This window comes from Pteronotus mesoamericanus, unplaced genomic scaffold (genome assembly GCF_021234165.1).
Source record: "Pteronotus mesoamericanus isolate MK-2021 breed Mesoamerican mustached bat unplaced genomic scaffold, CSHL_Meso_final contig_173, whole genome shotgun sequence".
Taxonomy (NCBI): Eukaryota; Metazoa; Chordata; class Mammalia; order Chiroptera; family Mormoopidae; genus Pteronotus; species Pteronotus mesoamericanus.
The window spans coordinates 841,367-862,577 of record NW_026555072.1 but is presented as its reverse complement, the minus strand read 5'-3'; the positions used below and the strand labels follow the sequence as shown (position 1 = coordinate 862,577).

The following is a 21,211-nucleotide window of genomic DNA, read 5'->3' as shown; positions in this document are numbered from 1 at the left end:
TAGTTAAGTGTTTAATTTAGTCATATTGTTAATATTTTCATTATAGCTTCTGGGTTTGAATATTTTACTTCAGGTCGTGAAAAATATTCTATTTTCTTCTAAAACTCCTTAGATTCAACATACTGATTTTTAAGTCACCTGAATATTTCTGGTATAATGTGTGAAATAAGGCTCTATATTTGTTTTATTTCAAGTAATAGTGGTCCTGCACTTTATTTGTTGAATAAGCCTTATTTTACCCATTGATTTCAAATATCAACTTAATCATACATTGTTAGATATATACATTTGTCTCTAGAATACTCATTATATTTAATGATCTACTTGATTATTTCTGTGCTGGTATCATGTTGGTTTAATTGCTGAGACTTTATAATGGTTTTAAATTTTTTATATATTTTATAATTAACTGTGACATTTAAAAAAAATAAATAAAATCAACCTGCATTTAAGAAAGAAAGAAAGAGAAAAAGATGGAACTCCTACCTTTTGTGACAACATGGACTGAACTGCAGAATATTAAGCTAAGTGAAATAAGCCAGTCGATGAAAGACAAATACCATATGATCTCACCTGTAAGTGGACTCTATTCAACAAAATAAACTAACGAACAAAATAAACCACAGGCACAGAAAGATGGAGCAGACTGAAAGTGACCAGAGGAGAGGGGGAAAGAGGACAATGGTGGAAAGAAGGGGAAGGGACTAGACAAAGAACATGTATGAATGACCCATGGACATGGACAACAGAGTGGGAATTGACTGTGGGAGCAGGGGACAGGGCTGGATGGGCGGAGGGGGGTAAAGGGGTAAAAATTGAGACAACTGTAATAGAATAAAAATGATTTATAGATAAAAATAATAAAATAAATGTTAAAAAATAAAAAAAGGGAAAAGAATTTAAACAGATATCTTACCAAAGAAGATTTAAGTACGACAAATAAGCACATAAAAAGATGTTGAACATCATTTGCTGTTAGGGAAATACCCTGATGAGATGTCATTCCAAGAGCTGGTGAGGATATAGAGCATGTGGAACTCTCATATATTATTACTTTAGATGCAAAATGGTACAACCACTCTGGAAAACAGTTTGGAAGTTTCTCACCAAGTTAAACTTGAGTTTATCACATAACCCAGCAATTCCACTCCTGAGTATTTATCCTAAAGAAGTGAATACAATAAAGTGTATATGAATGTTTATAGTTCTATTCATGTTTTGTTCAGTGGGTGAATGGATAAACAATTCATGGATCCATAGGATAGAATACTATTCAGCAATACAAAGGAACATATTATTGATTCACATAACTTGAAAGAATCTGAAAGACTGAGTTAAAGAAGCTTATCTCAAAAGGTTACATATTCTGTGACATTCCTGAAAGAAAAGAAAAGAACTTGTAATGGAAAATAGCTCAGTTTTAGATGAAGGGTTAAGGTGTGGCTAGAAAGGAATGATGTAAAGGAGATTTATGGGGCTGTGAAAACTTCTGTATCATGATAGTAGTAGTGGTTACGGGAATATCTACCTGTTTTAAAATTCACTTTTTTTTTTTTTACCCCAAAAGAAAAAAAGGCAATTTTATTGTACCATAATTAAAAACCAGACTTACAAGGAACATATAGCAAGGACTCATGGACAAAACCAAAGGGGAAGAGCTGAGGGAGGGAAGGAGGGAGGGGGCAAGGAAAAGTGGTCGGGGGTAGGGAGAGACAAATGTATTTGAAAAAATAAATTAAAATAAAATTTAAAAAAATTAAAAAAATAAAAAACAGATTTAAATCCAATTTTGATGGTACGTCCATAGCCTACAGGATGTGTTCTAAACTTCTTAACATGAATTACAGAGCCCAGCCTGGTGGTAGCTCCTCAGCAACAGGGCTGTTTCCCTCATAAAGACTAAGAATGTAGTTTTTATGGGGGTAGACTGAAATGTGGTCCTAAGGTCACAACGGTTCTGTCTGTAAGTAAGACAGTTTTAGTATTGGGAATCAAGGATTTAGAAGATCCAATTTATTACCCTGGTATAGCATTTTGTGGAATCCTGGTCTAGTATTCTTAAATGTGACTAATAACAGGATCCTCCAGGGCAGAGGTTAAATATTTTTTATCCCAGGCTTCACCAATTTCTTTTAATCATCACCTGAGGATATGTTTATTGATTTTTAGAGATACAATGGGAGAGATCAAGTGGTTGCCTCCCATATGCATTCCGACGGGATCAAACACACAAACTAGGTATATGCCCTGACTGGGGATCAAACCTGCAACCTTTGATCTATGGGATGATGCCCCAACCAATTGAGTTACCTAGCCAGGGCCAGACCTCAACAATTTTTCATCTGAACAAAACATTCATTCCTACCTCATACCCTTCTTGAGGGGCGAGGAGTATGTAATGTATGTTAGGTGGGCAGATTGTATTGTCAAAAGTATTTCAAGGTGCCTTTTGCATTTATGCATCTGTTTAGTAGTCAGGGCTGTACTCCTCTACCTCACTTTTCCTCCCCAGTAACTAATTCATTTTATTGAAACCTGGGTCCTACAGAGAATTGGCTTCTAGAAGAATTAGTGACAGGTATTTCTCCACAGGATTGTGCCGAGTTGCAGCTAGGTTTTAGAACTTTTCGTGGCATCCGTTTTAGTGTTATTATTACCCTGATGGAGATTCTTGGCTTGTGCTGCAGCTGTCCTCTGTCACCTGCCTTCCCTATATGCATGTGACTTGTTTAGAGCTGAGATATCACTCAAGCTCATCCACCATTTCTACTACAATTCATCTCCCCCCATCATGAGATAAATGATGAGACACTGGTGTTGATTATGTTTATCCATTTATTAAAATATTTTAAGAAGCAAAACTGTTAACTTTTATTATCTTTGAGGACTGGTGTTTCATTTGGCAGGGAGGAAGCATAGGCACACTTTATAGATCTTTTCTTTCTGATTTTTTTTCTGTTATCCATAACTACCCCAGCTTCCTCCTCCAACCAGCCCCTTGGCCCTACTGCTTATTTGTAGGGGTCTCTGAAGAAAGAAAAATCATGAAACATAAAACCACATGGATTACAGATTAGCAGATAAATAGACAGATGCAGTTCCACAAACCATATGGCCAATCAAGGTTCTTTACAGTACGGAATGGTGCTAATGGGTTTGGTTGCTTTGGTATTAGTTTCTAACTCGTATGAAACTAAAATTATTCTATTTGTGTCCTGAGAGAAGATGATGTTGGCCCCAACTGTTTCTTCTGATCAACATTTAACCTAATTCATTAAGTTGAAAGTCTCTTCCTTCTTTTACCCCTGCCATTTTGGAAACAGCGCAGGCCCATTTTAGAGAAAGGGCTGATAGCTGCTGACCTGTAGTATTGACACCAGAAGCAATTGGTGGCAGTCCAAGTCTCTTGGTGCTCTCCTTCCCTACTCTTCTGGACCAGGAATTGCCCACTCAGTCAACCCTTCAGAAAGTGCTACCAAAGATGCAACCAAACCCCAGAACTTTTGTTCCTAATGGCATTTCTGAACATAATTGAAATGGGTATTCGGTGTCTGGTCCTACCACCCAAGCAATTGTATTACTGCAAGTAGTTAATCATAAAGTCCTAAAAGTCGCTTCTGCACCCAGATGCTAAGCCAATTCCCTTGAGAAAGAGATCACCATTCCTTGCTTTATTTTCAAGCTAATGCATGCAAGAACAGGTGCTCAGTAAGCTGTCTTCCTTTTTGGGGAGCAACTGGCAACTAAGCAATTTAGGAGGTAACCAAGAGATTTATCAAACCACACCTGCTTCTGGGCTTAATCACCTATCAAATTCTTCTCCATGAATTGACTCCAGCCTCAAATCCATGTGGCTTTGTTTAATACCATTCTGGCTCAGGGTGGGTGAAAAGGAAGCCAGATGGTACAAAAGAGCAACAGTAATATTACAGTGTACAAAGACATTTTTTAAGTCAGCAAATTAAACACAAGAGTTGGAGTCCTATTATAGTTTTCTATCATCAGTGACAAACAGAATTAGAAGACAGAGCCCTGCTTAGGCTCTGCCAAAATAAGGCTACCCTCTCCCAGGACTTGCTTCTGTTTCTTTAAATTTGCTCATTTGGAAAATTTCCATTTGAAAAAGTTTCTTCTAAGAACAATGCAACTTGGTTCCCAACTCTGTGAGTATGTGTGCAAGCGTTAATTTGTAGCCACAGAGGAGCCAAGTCAGGCTGCAATGGTGACCTTGCTGATTTAATCTAATATCTCCTCCTGGGAAGAAGGAATGATGCAGAGAAAGCCAAAGCACATCCCTCCCCTTAAATATGTACAGTAAGTTCACATATCCTGATGCTTACATAAGTGTTCAATGTTTTATCTTTTTCCATTAACATTCTTCTGAGTTTGTAGAGCTAGAACTTCTTAATTTGGCACAGCAATCAGACATTTGGGGACTATCCCCTTGTTAGTATTATTCTCCTCATCCCTGCAGATGTGGAGCACAGGTGGCTGGTTTAAGTGGGCTAAGCTGGTGTAATTTCATAAAACCAGTGCTTGGAGTCTGAATTTTGCACCTTGATGAACCAGCCTGGACAGAGTCAGGTAATTGAGCACACTAAATTTGAGAAGTAGGAAGAGGCCATTTTTCTGGCTTTTGATAAATGGGAAGGGACATTTACTTAAAGTTGTGACTTTAGGATGGGGTGGGGAATACAAGGCAGAGTAGAGGGAACCTCTCTGGACATGAGTCTGATTAAGTTTGCATGACTGGGAGAGGACACTGAAAAGATGATAATTGGGATTGGGAGCAATTTTAGTACAAACTGTTTTCATAAATTTGGAAGAAACATGGGAGAAGCAGAGGCTCTCAGCCTCGGTTTTCCCAGGCTTATGTTCTTTCTGTTTACTCTGAATGCTCCCAAGAACAACATGGGAAATTCAAAGATGATTTGGGGACTAACCCAACAGCCTATCTAGAAGATGCAGGCCAAGGTGGAACTGATAGGGAAGGGTCTAGGCTGTTACTTGATTGTCAGGGAGTCCCTAGCTCAGGTGTCTAAGTCACACAGCTCAAGGCCTGGTTGCTCCATCTGGTTTTTTGTTTTGTTTTTGTTTTGTTTCTTTTTTTTTTTGTAGAAAGGAGACAACACAGGTTGAGGAAATTGCTGATGTACAGTCCAGGACAAACAGAGCAAAAAAGACAGCATGACAGCTTAGCCCCCTTCTCTAGGGCATTGGTGTCTTGCTCTCCTTTATGTGGCCTGACGCAGAATTTAAAGGGGGCGTCAGAATCAGCTGGGCTATAGGTAAATTCCAACCATTTCAAAGACGCTGAAAATGCATCAAAAGACTAGAAGTTCCACCAAGAACTAGGGCAGCTGGTAGAGGTGTGTGTGTGTGCATGTAATGGCAGATTAATGGGGGTGGGGGATGGAATTAGGGTGGAGAGGGATTCCTAGGTTAGCAGAATAAATTATAGGGTCACTTAGAGGTCGAGTTGTATTCTCAGCTCTTAAAAAAAAATATATATATATAATATATATATCTTTATGTCTCTATACATAATCTATACTACAGCACAGCAGCAAAACATTTGAGTTAAAAAACTCAGCAAGAATGCAGGCAGACACTCCATGGAAACATGCAGGCTAGGATCAAGGTAGTAGAAAGGGAGTCGGTATGGTTACCATTGGGGTGAATTCCAACCAATGGGCCTCACAGCCACCAGAGCACCAACTGGACATGTGCAAAGACATATATGCACACATGGTAACAGGAAAAAAAATTGCAGAGAGAGCAGTCACCACATCTACAAGGGAAGATTTCACATGATCATTGTAATAGGCAAATGGACAAACCCTCAGGACCTTGTTCTCATCTTAATAAGCCAACTAGAAGAGACCTCCTGAAGTTTCAAGTTGCAACTGGCAAGACTAGGGGAGAAACACAACCAAGCTTGGCTATCCTGACCCCTCTCCTCATCTCCCTGAGAGTATTTCATTCATTCCCTATCATCAACAGTTTCTCTGTTAGTTAAATAAAACCATTCCCAAACTTCCTGAAGAGGTGAACTCCTTTGAATCCTTTGTAGATCCCAGGCTGTTCATAAAGAATTTATCCCAGTTAAATACTGTAGTTGCTCAAGGTGCACAAAGAGAAGAAGAACTGAATAAGACAACTCAGAGTAGGAATCTTTGGCCAATGAGATGATGTAAACCTCTAAGGAGACCTGACTGAGTCCAGGAAAATGTATTAAAGAATTTGGAGGTTCTTTCTTGGTGGTGCTCATATTTGTTCTGAAATAATTTAGTCTAGCCTGTATTGAGGTTTTGAGAGTTTTTTAGTAGAATTCTAAATGTTGTGAGTTCTGCTTCCAGCTTTCAAAGGCTACAGTTGAGACCTTGATGATGTTGAAGGGTCATCATTTTTTGCTTTGTCTTCATGATATCTTTGATGCCACAAATTTCCTTCAGAGAAAAAAACAAGTATAGAAATAATGAGGTTAGTACATTGCCAGGCGCCTCAATGTATGGATCCTTAAGAGAGCAAACAAAGAGTCTGTTAGGAGACAGACTGATTTGTTTCTATTGTACCAGCTATCTCTGAGCCATCCAAGAAAACCAGCTGACATCATGGGAGCCAAATACAAACAGAATTTCTCAAAACAAAAATCCATGGAACTTCATTTTGAGAATTTCTCAAAATGAAAATCATGGAACATCAGAATGACTCAAATACTATTGTCTTCCAATGGTCAGATTCTGATGAAGTCTAACACCATGGACCAAACTTCAGAAAACACAATTTGGTCCAGGAGATACTCTCTTGGCATTTGTGCCAACTCACACTTTTTCAAAAACAAAACAAACTGACATCTTCCATCCCCTTTCCCCAATGTCCACTATCGCTATACTTCTAACTTCCAAGTTATCTAGGTCCAAAGTTTAGGAGAGACCACTTATATCAGAATTGGCATAACTGACAACTCTAAGAGAACCTTGATTTTAGCCACACTGACATATCACACTTGGCGTAAGTCCAATTTTGAAGGTAGGATTGAACAAAAATTCAAATAATACAAGAGAAATTTTGTATTTACAGGGACTTGAAATGGAATAAAAATGTTCAGACAAGTCATGGAACCTGTTCCTGACCCTGTAGGTGCCCAGTACTGACACCTCCAACCCACATCAATTAATACTGTTTTCTGGAGCAAGACTAAAATTTTGTAGTTGTACTTGACTGGGAGAGATCTAAGTATGATTATTTTGCCATACTTATCAACTCAGGACAGGAATGGGGCAAGAAGACAAGTAACTGCCTGTTAATCATTTTTGTCTTCAGCTGCCTATATCACAGAGACCACACAGCAAGGGTCCTTTTCAGATGTTCCCCTGCCAGTGTTCGTATCACTTTCTAACTCACACCTTTTTCAAGAGACAGCTTATTGTTGCTTAATGTTGGTTCTTGGCCAGGCTCCTCCTCCATTACCACCATATCTGTGAACATCTCAAATTGGAGTTTTAGGCTCCTAGGAAGTACCAGGGCTGTTGGAGAGGTCTTCATGAACCCTATCCTTGTGGGGGAGTCTTACCAATAAAACCCCGGACTCCTTGGCCTGATTTAGGCTTGTCTTCCTCTTCTAGCTTCTTCTTTCTCATTTTGGGGGACTTAACTTTCAATCTGAGGCTTCTACTCTCAGTGTCCGAAGATTCTTCCTGGGAAACCACAGCAAGAGGAAAGTAAAAAATTTGGTTGCCTAACATTCAGAAACAATTCCTGGAGGCCTGGCAAGATGATGAAAAAGGATAGCTGCAGAAAGCAAGTAGATCTGCTATCTATCCAGGTGTGAGAGGTGCTCTTAACCATTAGTCCCATGTCTGAGGAAGGCAACTGTTCCGAGATCCTACTCTGTGCCGGGTGCCTTGCTAGATACTTTAACAAATGTTCTTGTATGAGCTCCAAAACAACTTTCCAAGGTGGCTATTTTTACCCTTCTTGTATAAATAAGTATAGTAATAGACCTCGCACACCACCTGCTTCCTTGTCTGGAATGCAAAGAAGTTTCTCTACATATATCTCTTAATTATGAATGTGGCTTCTCTGCTCTATAGATCATGCAGGCTCTTTAATTCCAGCTTAACCTCCCAGTTCTCTTGCTTCTGCTAAAGTGTGCTTGTTTTACTACTGGTCTCAGTAAAACATTATTCCAAGGCTAACTTTGTTGCCAGAAAGTCCAGCAAAACATATTCCAAGAAACTTTAGGATTTTCTTCTCTTCAATATTATGTATGCCTCTGATCCCTTCCATTAGAAGAATAGAAATCACTCCTTTTCCTGCTCTGGCTTCCACTTATTCTCTCTCTTCTAGGCTACATACAAGGATGTTCAGAATTGCCTTTGAGAAAAAAAAACTAAAGGACGGGCACAGGACCTTGCCCCTCAGCCAAAGCCTTGGAAAGACCAACGGATAACTGACTCTCATCCTGCTTTTCCTGCCAAAGTAAATCTGAATGTTCCATGGCCTTAAGGTGAAGAAGATTACTGTTATGTGAATGAGCAACATCTTCCTGGCTTTCTTTCAATCTGCTCTGCCCTTCTTTTGAGCCTTACTTCTTCATTTTTATGGTAATACTGAAACCCAGAAAAGACTCATATGCCCTAGGCCAGTACATCTCATACACTGAGACCATGACAGTTTTTCTCATTTCTCTCAGTATCCAGACCAATTGCTTAATTCTGGAGCTTGGTGAGATATAGCTACACCAAGTAATAAGAGAAATAGGATGCTACAAGAGTTTGCTTCCTTTTCTGCATAACAGCATGTTTTCCCCTCCCAGAGGCTACTGATGAAGAGTAGCAAAGTCATCAGCAAAGGCGTATGAGAAAGTTATTAAATCCTTTAAGACCCGAAGTTGTATATGGCTTTTTTTCTGTTAAATGGTAGACTGATTGCTGCACTAGTCCAAACATGCATGTGTGGCTTGCTCACAAAATGCATTTAATTGGTGTATGGAGCCAAAAATAGGTATTATGAGTAGGGGAACCAGGGATTCCTACAGTTTGCAATGAGCTATTCCATTTGGTGGGGAAATCTAAGGAAAAACCCTGTCACACTGCAAAAGGAGTAGTTTACTTAGTGATAGGTGGACGTTTTGTGGTCATTTGATATATTAAATAAGACCATGTTTTGATCTCAGGAAAGTAGTTATAGCTGTCAAAAAATGTGTTCCCTACAGCTATATTGTAGCCACTACTGGCACGCTAAATTTGCTTTTAAGCCACATGCCTGCTAGGGGAAGGCACTGGAGAGCCTACTATGCTCCCAGAGGAGGAGGGACAGTAAGCAGCAAGGAAAAGTGATAATTAGAAGACTTAACTACCAGTAAAGCCTGGAAACCAACCATTTAGAACACAAGTAGGCCGTAAACAACTGGTATGGTCACAATGATATGTACCAGATGAAATTCAGTCCTGGCGGCAGATACTGAGCAAGGAGAGGGAATTGCAGCCAGGAGAAGGGCACAGAGGAAAGCAAACTTGCTTATTTTTTCCCAATCATCTCCTGCCACAGAATAGTTCTTTCTGGTTACTTTCTCATGATCATCTAATTTTTCAGTGTGCTATCTGTCTTGTCCTGTCTGCTTATGATGAGGAGATGGAAGAAAGAGGCTCCATTAAGCTAAAGCTGAAAGCCACTACAGGACTCCCTCTGCTACACCAGTCACTGTGTCCTGGCCCACACAGGATGGTAGAATACCAAGGAAGAATCTCCCTTCCCCTTTATTTTCCAATCCCCAGGTCACATACCTCTGGAACAAGGATTGAGTTCATCCAGTCAATTTCAGATAGCTTTTCAAACTCCTTATTCATGGCATCTAGGGCAGTTTGCAATGTGGCCTCATCCTCAGCATTTTTCAACTAGTAAAAACAGAAAAATTAATGAGCTTTCAATGCCTAGCACATTGCCTTCCTAGACTCTTGCCCTCTATCCTACTTATTCCCTATTAATGGCCATGAAACCACAGGGTGTCAACTTGCATCTCCTTTGGCTGTGGGGTTATGGAAAAGGGTAGAGATCTCTTTTCTTTCTCAATAAGGACACCCCAAAATACAACCAGATGGTGGGGCTTTCCTTGGGACTGAACATGCCTACAGTTTGGCAAGCAGAAAGACCCTTTGACCAAGCTCAATTAACACTGAGTTATACCTCTACAGTTTAGGATCCAGGACAGGGGTCTCTCTACGTAACAGATACTGATTTTTGAGCACATACTGTATGCCAGGAACTGCGCATTCATGATTTATTCCATCTATCCAATAACTTTTCAATAGCTTGCGAAGTACCATTGTTCTTATTTTATATATGAGAAAACAGATTCAAAGAAGTTTAGTGTTCAAAATCACATGGCTAGACAGAACCTAGATCTGTTTAATTATATAGCCTATCCTCCATACCACACAGTCCCATAAAGGATATGTGGGATTGCTGGATGCTGGGGGGAATCTCTATTACATAGTTATTGTAATTTAAAGTCTGCTTTGTGAAGCAAGGAGAGGCCTAGACAGAGATTGGCTCAATTTCCCTTCCTGGCAAAGAGGACATGCCTCTCCAGGCTGTGCTTTAGCCCCTATCTATTAATTCTTAGTAAGAAATGACTTCTAGATGGCTTGCCTCACAGGTTCAGGAAACACAGCTTAAGTATTCCTTAGTTACCCCCAGCAGCCACAAGATGAACTCTCTTCAGTCCATGGGAGACTTAAAATGGATCTTCTGAGACTATCTCCAGCTCAGATAAACCAGCAACATAGGTGAGATAGTTCATGTGCCAGTAAATAGTAAGCTGGGAGAATAGATACATGCTGATATTTTGAACCTGGGCATCCTTTCAAGCCCACCTAACTTGGCCTCAACTTTCCCCTCGGCATGCACTCCACTTCCAACCTGGCCCTTATGTAGCTTCATGCTATGCATAAGTAGAACCTTGCCAACTGTCACAAATGGGTGGCAAGTGAATGGGTGGGGGGATGGGGTTGGAGGTGATGCCGATCAGGATGGGATATGAGAGAGAAACAAGTCAGTGCTGACAAATAATCTCTTGATTTTGTTTTACAGCTAATGATTTAACTCAGGTAACTCAGATGCACAGGACATTTGTGTATGCATGGCAGTGGGGTGGGGGAGAGTGGGTGTCAGGTAGAAATGACTATCACTTCAAGGTAAGGGGGGGAAGGGGCAGGGAGTCCTTAGGAGCATACTTACCAACAATGCTCAAAGGGGGTTTGGTAGTCAAACCCAAAGGCATGGAAACCAAAGAGAAATTTTGGGCCTTGGGAAATGATTCTTAATGATAAGAAAGGAATAAAATAGCTTCCTAATGACTTCTTTTTAAAAAAGATTTTATTTATTTATTTTTAGGGAGGGGGAAGGCAGGGGAAAAAAAGGGAGAGAAACATGTATGTGAGAAACATCAATCGGTTGCATCTTACTGGGGACTGAAGCCGCAACCCAGGGATGTGCCCTGACTGGGAAATCGAACCAGTGACCTTTTGCTATGTGGGATGATGCCTAACCAACTGAGCCACATTAATCAGGGCCCTAATGACTTCTTATTTGGCATCTAGAGACTCAGGCTCTGGAAAATAATGGGTGGGCGGGATTGAGTCTTGTGCTCTATTTTCCTGTCCTCCTGGCTCCAGTGGAAATGTTGTCTAGGACTCTTTTCTGAAGTAAATGTGTAAACTGACTTAGAGAACATTATTGCTTATTTCTTGGGTCCTGTCCCAACACATTACTAGCCATAGTACAAATGAGGTTGCCAAATCAGGGAAGTGGAAGTTATTGGATAGGGTTTACTTCATCATAAATCTACATCCCTCTGCCAACACTGAACTCTGTACTATCCTCCTTCAAGAGAAGGAATAACAACATCCAAAAGAAATAAGCCTTATCTTCATGCCATCTCTATGACATAGCCTTTCTGGAGATACTTGGCCACTCTCAGTTAGCTGCTGCCTGACTGTGGTCTCATTTGGTTGTATGTGTGCGGAGTACTTATCAGGTCCAGTGTTAAATATGGTATGTGCTCAATTTGGGTTGTTGGCTGACAGGAACCAATATTCATGCCATAAGCCTCAAGAAAGTTTGAGTGGAAATGAAAGCTCAAGGTCCCATATTTCCTGCTGCCCAAACCACCAAAGCCATTGAATTCTGCCTATATATAGAAGGTACTCCTTTTGCTATTGTTTAAGGCTGAAAGACTCTAGATTGGGGTTCAGATACTGGGACAGCCTGACCTGATTGCCTTAGCCACTCTGTTGTTTGTGCAGTGTGCCAATTAGATGTAAAAATGGAAAAGGAAAAGTGGATGTACTTCTTGGAATATCAACTCAGAGGAACTTCCTCAAATAAACCATAGTTAGATGAAAAGCAAAAACAGTACCTGCCCCATAGTCTTAACAGCCAACCCCAAAATGAGGTGGTCATGATCAGTTGACTCATCAGAGCACACTTACCAAGTGTGCCTATAGGCTTTGCCTTGTGCTAAACGCACAACTATTCTTATAGTTCAAAAACTGAGCCTCAGTGCGTTTTCCCTAACGCTAATAAATTTACCATCTATTAGGCTGTTACTATGTGCCAAGCACCACTTGAAACTTAATATACAATAGTTTAGTTAATCCTCACAACAACCGGAAATGTAGAGATTACAACTTCTATTTTGCAGATAGGGCAGCTGAGGTCCAGAGAGGTGAAATTATTTCACATAGCTAGTGTTATGGATTCAACTGTGTCCCTTCCCCCACCTCCCAAAAAAGAATTGTATTGAAATTCTAACCCCAGTATCTCAGAATGTGACCTTATTTAGAAACAGGGTCATTGCTGATATAATTGGTTTTTGAGATGAGTATGACTGGAATCCTTATAAGAAGGTGGCCATTTGAAGACAGAGACACACGAAGAACACTATGTGAAGATGGAGGATTGGAGTAATGCATCTACAAGACAATGAAAAACAAAGATTGACAGCAAGTCACTAGAAGCTAAGAAGAGGCAAAGAAGGATCCCATTACAGGTGTCAGAAGGAATATAGCCCTGTTGGCAACTTGATTTCAGGCTTCTAGCCTACAGAACTGTGAGATAACAAATTTCTGTTGTTTTAGGTCACCCAGAGTTTAGCACTTTGTTTCAGCAACCTTAGGAAATTAATATAGACAGTAAGTAGCAGATTTGGGATTTGAAATCAGAGTCTCCCAACTTTTCCCATGATTCCATACTGTATTCCCACATGGTGAGAGATGTATGTAGACACTTGGGAGATACAGAGCAGCTCAAAAGAGCTCTCCTTCTTCTACCGAAGCTGTTTTAGGTATGATGAGAACAACCTACTTTTTATTGGCCTGGACCCAGGAGACATTTGCCAAAGGAAAGGGGGAGACTTTTCTTCAAGAATATGGTAGTCCCTATTGATTAGCATGACCTATGAAATGATACAATCAATTACAACCCTGGGTGAGGATGGCACAGCATGAACTGCTAGCTAAGCACTGGCTAAAATATTCCTACATGTCTCCTACTTTATTAGAACCAAGCATACACCATGACTCTCTTCAGATGGGATATTTTGCCCTCCCTTGTTCCAACCCCGTCCACTCACCAAGTTTTCATCCAGGAAAGCTTTGGTGTCATCGAAGAGCCCTTTAAGTCTAAATGCAACATTTACTGCATCATTTCTGCTTAGAGTCTGAGAGGAGAAGAATGGAAAAGAAAGGAAGGGGAAGGACAAAGACAAAGGAATTGTTGGTTAGTAAGCATGCAGCAGCTGGCTTCTCTGTGGGAAGGGAGGAGCAGGCTAGTAGGATGTGGCTATAGGTACCAACCAATCGGAAATAATGTTAGCTGTCAACTACTGTAGCTGTATTGGTGTACCTATGAAGTGGGACAGCACAACTTGGCATTTGTTATCACTGATTGAGTGCTATGGGTATAGGAAAATAGGAAATATGCAAACCACGGAGCAAATTTAAGGCCACTTGTTGCCACTGAGCTAAAACTACCTTTCCCATGGTAGGTACAGTTAGGCCCAACTATCTCTCTTCTTGAAATTCTAGGTCTTGAGCTCCAGGCCTCCTCCAAGGAGGATATTGCACAAAATAAATAGATAACCTTCATTTTAGAAGGCCCAGACCCTACATGTGGTCTTTTTGTATTGTTTGCCTAGCACTAAAGTTACTTTTTAGAAGAATCCTTAAATCTTACGGCAGTGGATAAAGACATGGGATGGCATATTTAGCATCAAATATTCTAATCTGGACAATTCCCTCAAGAGGGAAACAAGGGCAGCATGGAGCTCATGTTTCAATGATAGGTGTCACCTTAACAGGTTATCTGGGATGAAGAAGGGCCAAGGCCAAGTTTCTCTCCATTCACTTGCCATTTCTTCCCTGAGGCCAGTATGGGAGGTGGCTATCAGGGAAGAGGGGTTGCTCTCAGATGATGAAATCTGCAATGGGATACCCCAGTAGCCACTCTGGACCTGTAACAGTCAAGGAAAACTTTCCTTCCCTTCCCCTCTATCCATCAGTTTCCTGACATAACATTTGCACAGTTTTTCCATGCAGCCTATGGCTCCCCATCTTTCCTTTTCATCCTCTTTCTTACTTGGTTTCACACCTTTCCTTCATCTGCCCTTTGCTCCCTTACCTCAGTTGGAGTACAGGAAGCTGCACCTGCCTCATTGCCACTGTCTTGGCCATAAAATACATCATTCAGGATGTTGGCACTGGCATTCACAGAATCCATGAGGACAGATACATGCTGGTGGACCTTGCTCAGGTTAGTAAGCCTGTAATAAAACAAGGACAGATAGATGAGTCTAGAGTTCTGAAGAACTTCTTGCATGGGGTGCTAGTGAGGGTTGGTATAAGAATAGAAAGCCCTAGATACCCAAATTGGTACCCTCCTGCTATTTCTATCTGTCTCTAGGTAGCCACTGTGCCAAAAAATGTTTCTACTCTAGGTATTCATCTTTGTCCATCTTGTCTCACCTGTATTAGATACTGGGTGCTTTGAGAGAGTTAGAGGACAGAATAGGGGAGCGAAGATGACTTCAGGAACTCCAAGGCCCTCCTTATATTTAAGAGCAAGGATAAACATTCTTAGTCTTGTTGGGTCTGGGGAAGCTGAAGGAGGTCAAAGTTCATTTCTGAGTCTAATGGGAGACGTCCAAGGTGGCTTATTATTGAGTACAAAGACCACTTCCTATCTGGATTGTCAGGGCCCCTGTCAATCTTCAGAGCTCTGGGTAAGACTCCTTTCTGAGACCAAGTTTCCCAATAGCAAGGTGACACAAATTGGCTTCTTACTTTCTCTTTTTAGGTTTCTCAGCCATGTGTCTGGGCTAGTTCTACTTACCTGTTCATGAGGTTTTCTGCAAGCTGAGCTAAGTGCTGCATCTGGGAAGACTCTTCATCAGAGAGGCCACCTTGGGATTCCTGGGAGTCCAAGTGGGGTCGAGAGGCGGCTTGAATTTCAGTATGCTTGCACTCCCACTTTTTAATTGAGTTCTCAAAGTCCTAGAGGTGAAGACAGTAGTAGATCTTAATGATTGCTGTATCTAAGAGGGCATGTGACAGATCAGCCGGTGAATCTGATATTTATGGGTATAGTGGGTAAAGGGAAAAGAGGACCTCATTTATTCCCCCATATACACACCTACACACCTATACATCATTTTTTTCAATGTTTCTTCTGTACTAGGCACTTTTAGTTTTTGCTTTTGTTGTTACTATGATGAATCTTGGGACAATATGCTTCAATCAGATAGATATCTGCTTTCCAGAAACTCTTATATGAGTGTACCATTATCAATAAGACAGTGGAGCACCTTTCATGCACTCTTCTTTGTCAAATCTAAGCAATATGTTGTGATGGATTTTAGAATCTGAAATACCTAATTTAATTTTGAATCATTCTTCTATTATTTACTAATTAAATGACCTTTAGCAAATTATTTAACCTCTCTGGTCCTCATTTCCTTCACCTATAAAATGGGAATAAGTATATCTATCTCATGGAATTGTTGGGAGGACCAACTTGAGAGAATATATGTTAAGTGCCTGGCACAAAGTAGGCAGTTTATAAACTAGACTTCCCCTCCCTCTCTATTGCTGCTTCTATGCATTATCTTCATGTCAGAAAGCCTTCTAGTACTGAACATCTGATCAATAGTGGCTCCTTTCTAGCTTTAGGTGGTTTAGCAGAAGTGGGTGACATTTGTGAATGCAGCATTTCAAGGGACCTTAAAGAAACCTAAAGACCATATTCAATGAAGAATCTTATGGACATGGGAAACAGCGTGGTGATTGTGGGGGGAGGTATATAAGGGGACTAAATGGTAATGGAAAAAATACAATTAAATTTTTTTTAAAAGAAATATGATCTCACCTATAAGCGGAACCTAACCAACAATGCAAAGATGCAAGGAAAATATGACCAGCAACACTGAAAGGAAAAAAATCCACAGAGACAAGAGGGAAGAGGGGGGGCAGGGAAAGGGAAGGGAAGGGGAAAGTCAAGGAACATATAGCAAGGACTCATGGACAAAACCAAAGGGGAAGAGCTGAGGGAGGGAAGGAGGGAGGGGGCAAGGGAAAGTGGTGGGGGGGAAGGCAGAGACAAATGTATTTAAAAAGTAAATAAATTAAAAAAAATCTCTTTTTGAAAGAGATTTCTCCTTCACTACCCAAGGTCTTTAGCTCTCTGTGCAGTGGAGGGATGGCAGCTTTGTCCAAAACCATACTCTCTTAGACAGTGGTTTGAAAATGTCAATATATATATCAGAATGTCTCATGGGCTCATTTACAAATGCAAGTTCCCAGGAACTACCCATCTCCAGTCTCAATCATTGGATCTGGATGTGGGGCCCAGAAATGTGCATTTCTAGCAAGCACCTAAGGTGACTCTGATGTAAGTCGCAAGCAGACATCCCTTTGAATTCTTCTTAATTGGAAGTATTCAGTAGTCAGTGAGAGCTGTAGATGAGACAGTGTAGGAGCCCAAGACAAGACATTCCTTTCTTACCCGATCTCTTGTCAGCATTTGGGCAGTGTTCTTGTATCTAATCTTGATAAGGCCTGGCCTCTGAATCCAGGCCTCCCCATCCACTTGCACTGGGATACCTTCTTCACCATCAATGGTTATCATCACTTCACGGCACTGCCGGAGAAAAGGAGGGAAGATGGGTCAGAAAAATGAGATGACTACTGTAGACCAATTTGATAATCCTACAGTCATGGCTATAATGTGTTTCTGAAGCAGGACTGGCAAAGATGTGAGTCAGATTATCTCAGGGATGAAATACCTGCTATCTATGGGCTTTTTGCTCCTTCAGTCCCTACCATCTTTGTCTTCAACCTTTGCCAGCATCTTGCTGTCCACAAGATAACCTTATCCCTCCACTCTAACACTCTTATACCCAGTTAATTCCTTGGACAACTCCATATCTTGGGTTGTAGCCACAGAGCTCAGTCTCTTTGGTGCCCCTCCAGCCCCTGCCTACCTGGGCAATGCGATGATGATGCAGATTGATGATACGGGACATTGCCATCTGTATGGACCCAAAAATTGCCACAACTTCCAGCTTTCCATCATCTATTGCAGGAGCCTCATATTCCTGAAGAAGAAGAACTGTGTCACATATGCCCTTGAAAAACCATACCTTGTCTATTACAAGAAGGCTCCTTGTAATGCTTTGAAGGCTCCTAGTGAGAATTTTTCTAGCTCATGAGAATGGACTAACTATATATTAAAAGGGGAAAGATGAGGTCAGGGAGCCAATCTGGGAAAGGGGCACTGAAACTATAAATTTTAGTTCCTTTTGAGATCTCATCTCTGATCTGGCTCCCTCTCTGTTCAATCCAGCATCATAAATAGCCCAGGCCAACCCCATTGGCCTCATGGCCTTCTTGGGTGGTCTCAGAGGAAAAGGGTCATGGACAATTTACCAGGAAATTTTATTGACAGACCTCCTTGGAGAAAAAAGCATGGCTTAGTTAACCTTTCAACTATCTGTCAGGCCTAAGTAATGGAAAATTCAAAGTCCAGGCAATACCTAAGAATTAATATGGTTTGGAGGTCTTTGGCTGATTCTTTTTTTGTGTTCTGAAATGTTAATTGCCTTTAAAAAAACTGTTTATATAGCTGCTACTAATAAAGGTTCCCAGTCTACCTCCTCTCCTTTCATTGTTCACTTTCTACTTCAGTTAGTCCAGTTCTCCTTTCTGAAAGCCTTAGAAGAGCCAAACTTTTCTTCCTCCCTGTTTCTTCTTCCACACTTACGGTGGTTGCTGTGCTGCTTCCCCAGAAGTTGATGCCTCCAGCATAGCTGGTAATGTTGAGCACTACAATGCCTTGCAGGTTTGGCAAGGATATAGCTTCTCCATCACACTGAAAGATACAAATGTGAAGGGACATTTACAGAGATGGTGAAGGGCTCTGTCTTTTCTTCATGCTATCATTTTCTCATCCATAAAAAAGAAATTTATCTGTATGCCTTCCTCCCATGAACTGTGAATGAGGAAAGCTCAGGAAGAACAAAGAATATAGGCAAAAGTTGATTCCCAAGATCATGAGATTTCTTTTTTTTATACCCAGGAAGGATTACCCTCTTTTCTACTAACCTCCAGGTGCACTCGTTCTTCCAGTTTCCTGTAAGAGTGCTGCAAAAGTTCCTTGCTTCCCAAAAGGCCATACCACATCTTGTTCTTAAGGCGGCTACTACAGGCAGATAAGGGTAGAGAAAGGTAGCCACAGGGTGAATAATATAAAGATAAATCGGTAAGGAAAAGCAAGAGGGGACACCATTTTATTCCTCAAGTGCCTTCATATAGAGAAGGATCATTCTGAATGGTAACTGGACACAAGAGGTTATGTTAGGATGACGTGATTGGTATCCCTATTCAAACACCTGCTGAAATGAGCTCTGGGCCCCTTGAAGCTTCAGCATCCCATTGATAGGTAAATTTGCCACTTTTTACTTGCTGCTTATATTGATACAGACTTGGAAAAGCCATCCAATATTCATAAAGTAATGCTAATAAAAAGCTATGAGCATAGCTGGCTGGTAGACACTAGCTACACTGGCAAGTGCCGCTACAGGAGCTCAAGATTTTAGCTGACTGGAATCAATTTCATTTGAAACATATGACTCTTATACTGCAATTTCTTTGGAGCATAACTTTTCTGGCAAAGTGGAGGAACTCCCTAAGATCTGTTTTTCAAAACTTAATTCAGTGCTAGAGAATTAGAGCTAAGTTTACTAGGTAGACTCTAGAGGAGGAGCCAGTGGAGAGAATATGGGACATGCAAAGATATTAGGAGACTCGAGGTGAAGGTGGAAAGGACAGAGTCCTGCTGATTGTAGGATCTCTGATAAAAGCAATCAGGAGTCATACAATCACCAGAAAGGCTGGCTAGTTTTTATTTTTGTTTATTTTTTAATTAAATGTATTGGAGTGACACTGGTTAATAAGATTGTATAGGTTTCAAGTGTACAATTCTATGATGCAAGATCTGTACATTGCATTGTGTGCCCACTACCCCAAATCAAATCTTCTTCTATCACCATATATTTGACCCCCTTTATCCTTTATTACCACCTACTCCACTTTCCTCTGGTAACCAACATACTGTTGTCTGTGAGTATGAGATTTTGTTTTTAAAGTAGAATCACATAAATGAGCCACCACAGGGCATGAGTATAAGAAGGTTAGCACAACATTATTAGGACTCTGTTTAAAACAACAAGTTATCTGGGCACTTTAGTTTTCTTATTGATAAAAATAGTTTAGTTATATAGAAATGCAAAATACCTAGGACAATTCTGAAAAAGAACAAAGTTGGAGGACTTTAATCTCTCAATTTCAAAACTAACTATAAAGCTATACTTATCAAGTTAGTGTGGAATTCGCATGGGATAAACACATAGATCAATGGAATAGGCATGAGAATCTAGAAAAAAACTCTTCACATTTATGGGTCTTTTGATTGTTGACAAATGTGCTAACACCACTCGTTGGAGGAAAGAACAGCTTTAAAAAATGGTGCTGTTGTAATTGGATATACATATGCCAAAAGATGAACTTAGACCCACTTCACACTGTACACAAAATTAACTCAAAGCAGATAATAGAGTTAAATTTAAGGGCTTAAATTTAAGGGCTAAATTTTCTAAACAAGAAAATTTAAAAAAAAAAACTTAGGAGCAAATTAAAAAAAAATCCTCACCTGAGGATATGTTTATTGATTTTTTAGGGAGAGAGGAAGAGAAAGGAGGGAGGGAGGGAGTTGGGGGGGAGAGAGAGAGAGACATTGATCATACTTCCCATATGTTCCCCAACTGGGGATTGAACCTGCAACCTAGGTGTCCTGACTGGGGATCAAACCCCCAACCTTTTGGTGTATGGGACAATGTTCCAATCAACTGAGCCGCATGGCCAGGGCAGTAACAAATTTTTAAGATTTTGGATGAAGGAAAGATTTCTTAGATATTGCATGAAAGGTATGGTTCATAAAAGAAAAAAATGATCAATTGGATCTCATTAAAATTTAAAACTTTTGTATTTCAAAAGATAGCATTTAGAAAATGAAAATAAAAGCAACAATAAAAAGGATGAGCAGCTTGGAAAGAGTATTTACAAACCACATATCTGATAAAATATTTGTTCGTGAGCCAAGGCCTACTCTGAGTGGGGTTCTGGTGGCTGGTGGCACATGGCAGGGTAGTGGTGGTGGGCGTTTGGTTTCAGTTTACCACAAGAACTCTGAGGCTATCTCAAGGTATTCCTGTGGTACACAAGTACCAAAAAGTGCAAACTTGAGATCGATGGGATAAAAGTCAGTGAGTCCAAGAGAACCAGGTTAGGAATAGCAAGACTTAGGTGGTTGATACTTTGCAGCCTTGCCAATAAAAAACAGACCTGAAGCCACTACTAGGACATGGTCAAGTTCTCACAGACAGAACAAAGATAGTCATTTTGTTCATTGAGTCAGCGTAATCTGTTTCTAATAACAGTAACTGTTAGCTGTGTTGACACAGCAATCCACAGGTCTAGACTATGAAGGCAGTCCAAGCTCAGGAGGCCAATTCAGAGTCATCACAGACCAGGTCAACATTTGGGGCAAGCTGTCCAACTAGGATAACCTAGAGACTAATGTATTTTACTTCCAA

The 21,211-nt window shown here is 40.5% G+C and overlaps 1 protein-coding gene across 1 annotated transcript in view; it reads right to left on the bottom strand.

The window, feature by feature from the left end:
* Nucleotides 1-6,369: 6,369 nt before the first annotated feature.
* The window catches only part of DGKK (diacylglycerol kinase kappa), a 159,911-nt gene continuing 145,069 nt past the window's right edge, over nt 6,370-21,211 (bottom strand). The window contains exons 21-30 of the mRNA XM_054566361.1: nt 18,663-18,759; nt 18,322-18,429; nt 17,543-17,656; nt 17,065-17,199; nt 15,397-15,557; nt 14,686-14,827; nt 13,640-13,726; nt 9,792-9,902; nt 7,577-7,700; nt 6,370-6,449 (exon numbers count right to left, since the gene is read on the bottom strand). Coding sequence (XP_054422336.1) covers nt 6,370-6,449; nt 7,577-7,700; nt 9,792-9,902; nt 13,640-13,726; nt 14,686-14,827; nt 15,397-15,557; nt 17,065-17,199; nt 17,543-17,656; nt 18,322-18,429; nt 18,663-18,759 — 1,159 coding nt within the window. The remainder of the gene's footprint in view (nt 6,450-7,576; nt 7,701-9,791; nt 9,903-13,639; nt 13,727-14,685; nt 14,828-15,396; nt 15,558-17,064; nt 17,200-17,542; nt 17,657-18,321; nt 18,430-18,662; nt 18,760-21,211) is intronic.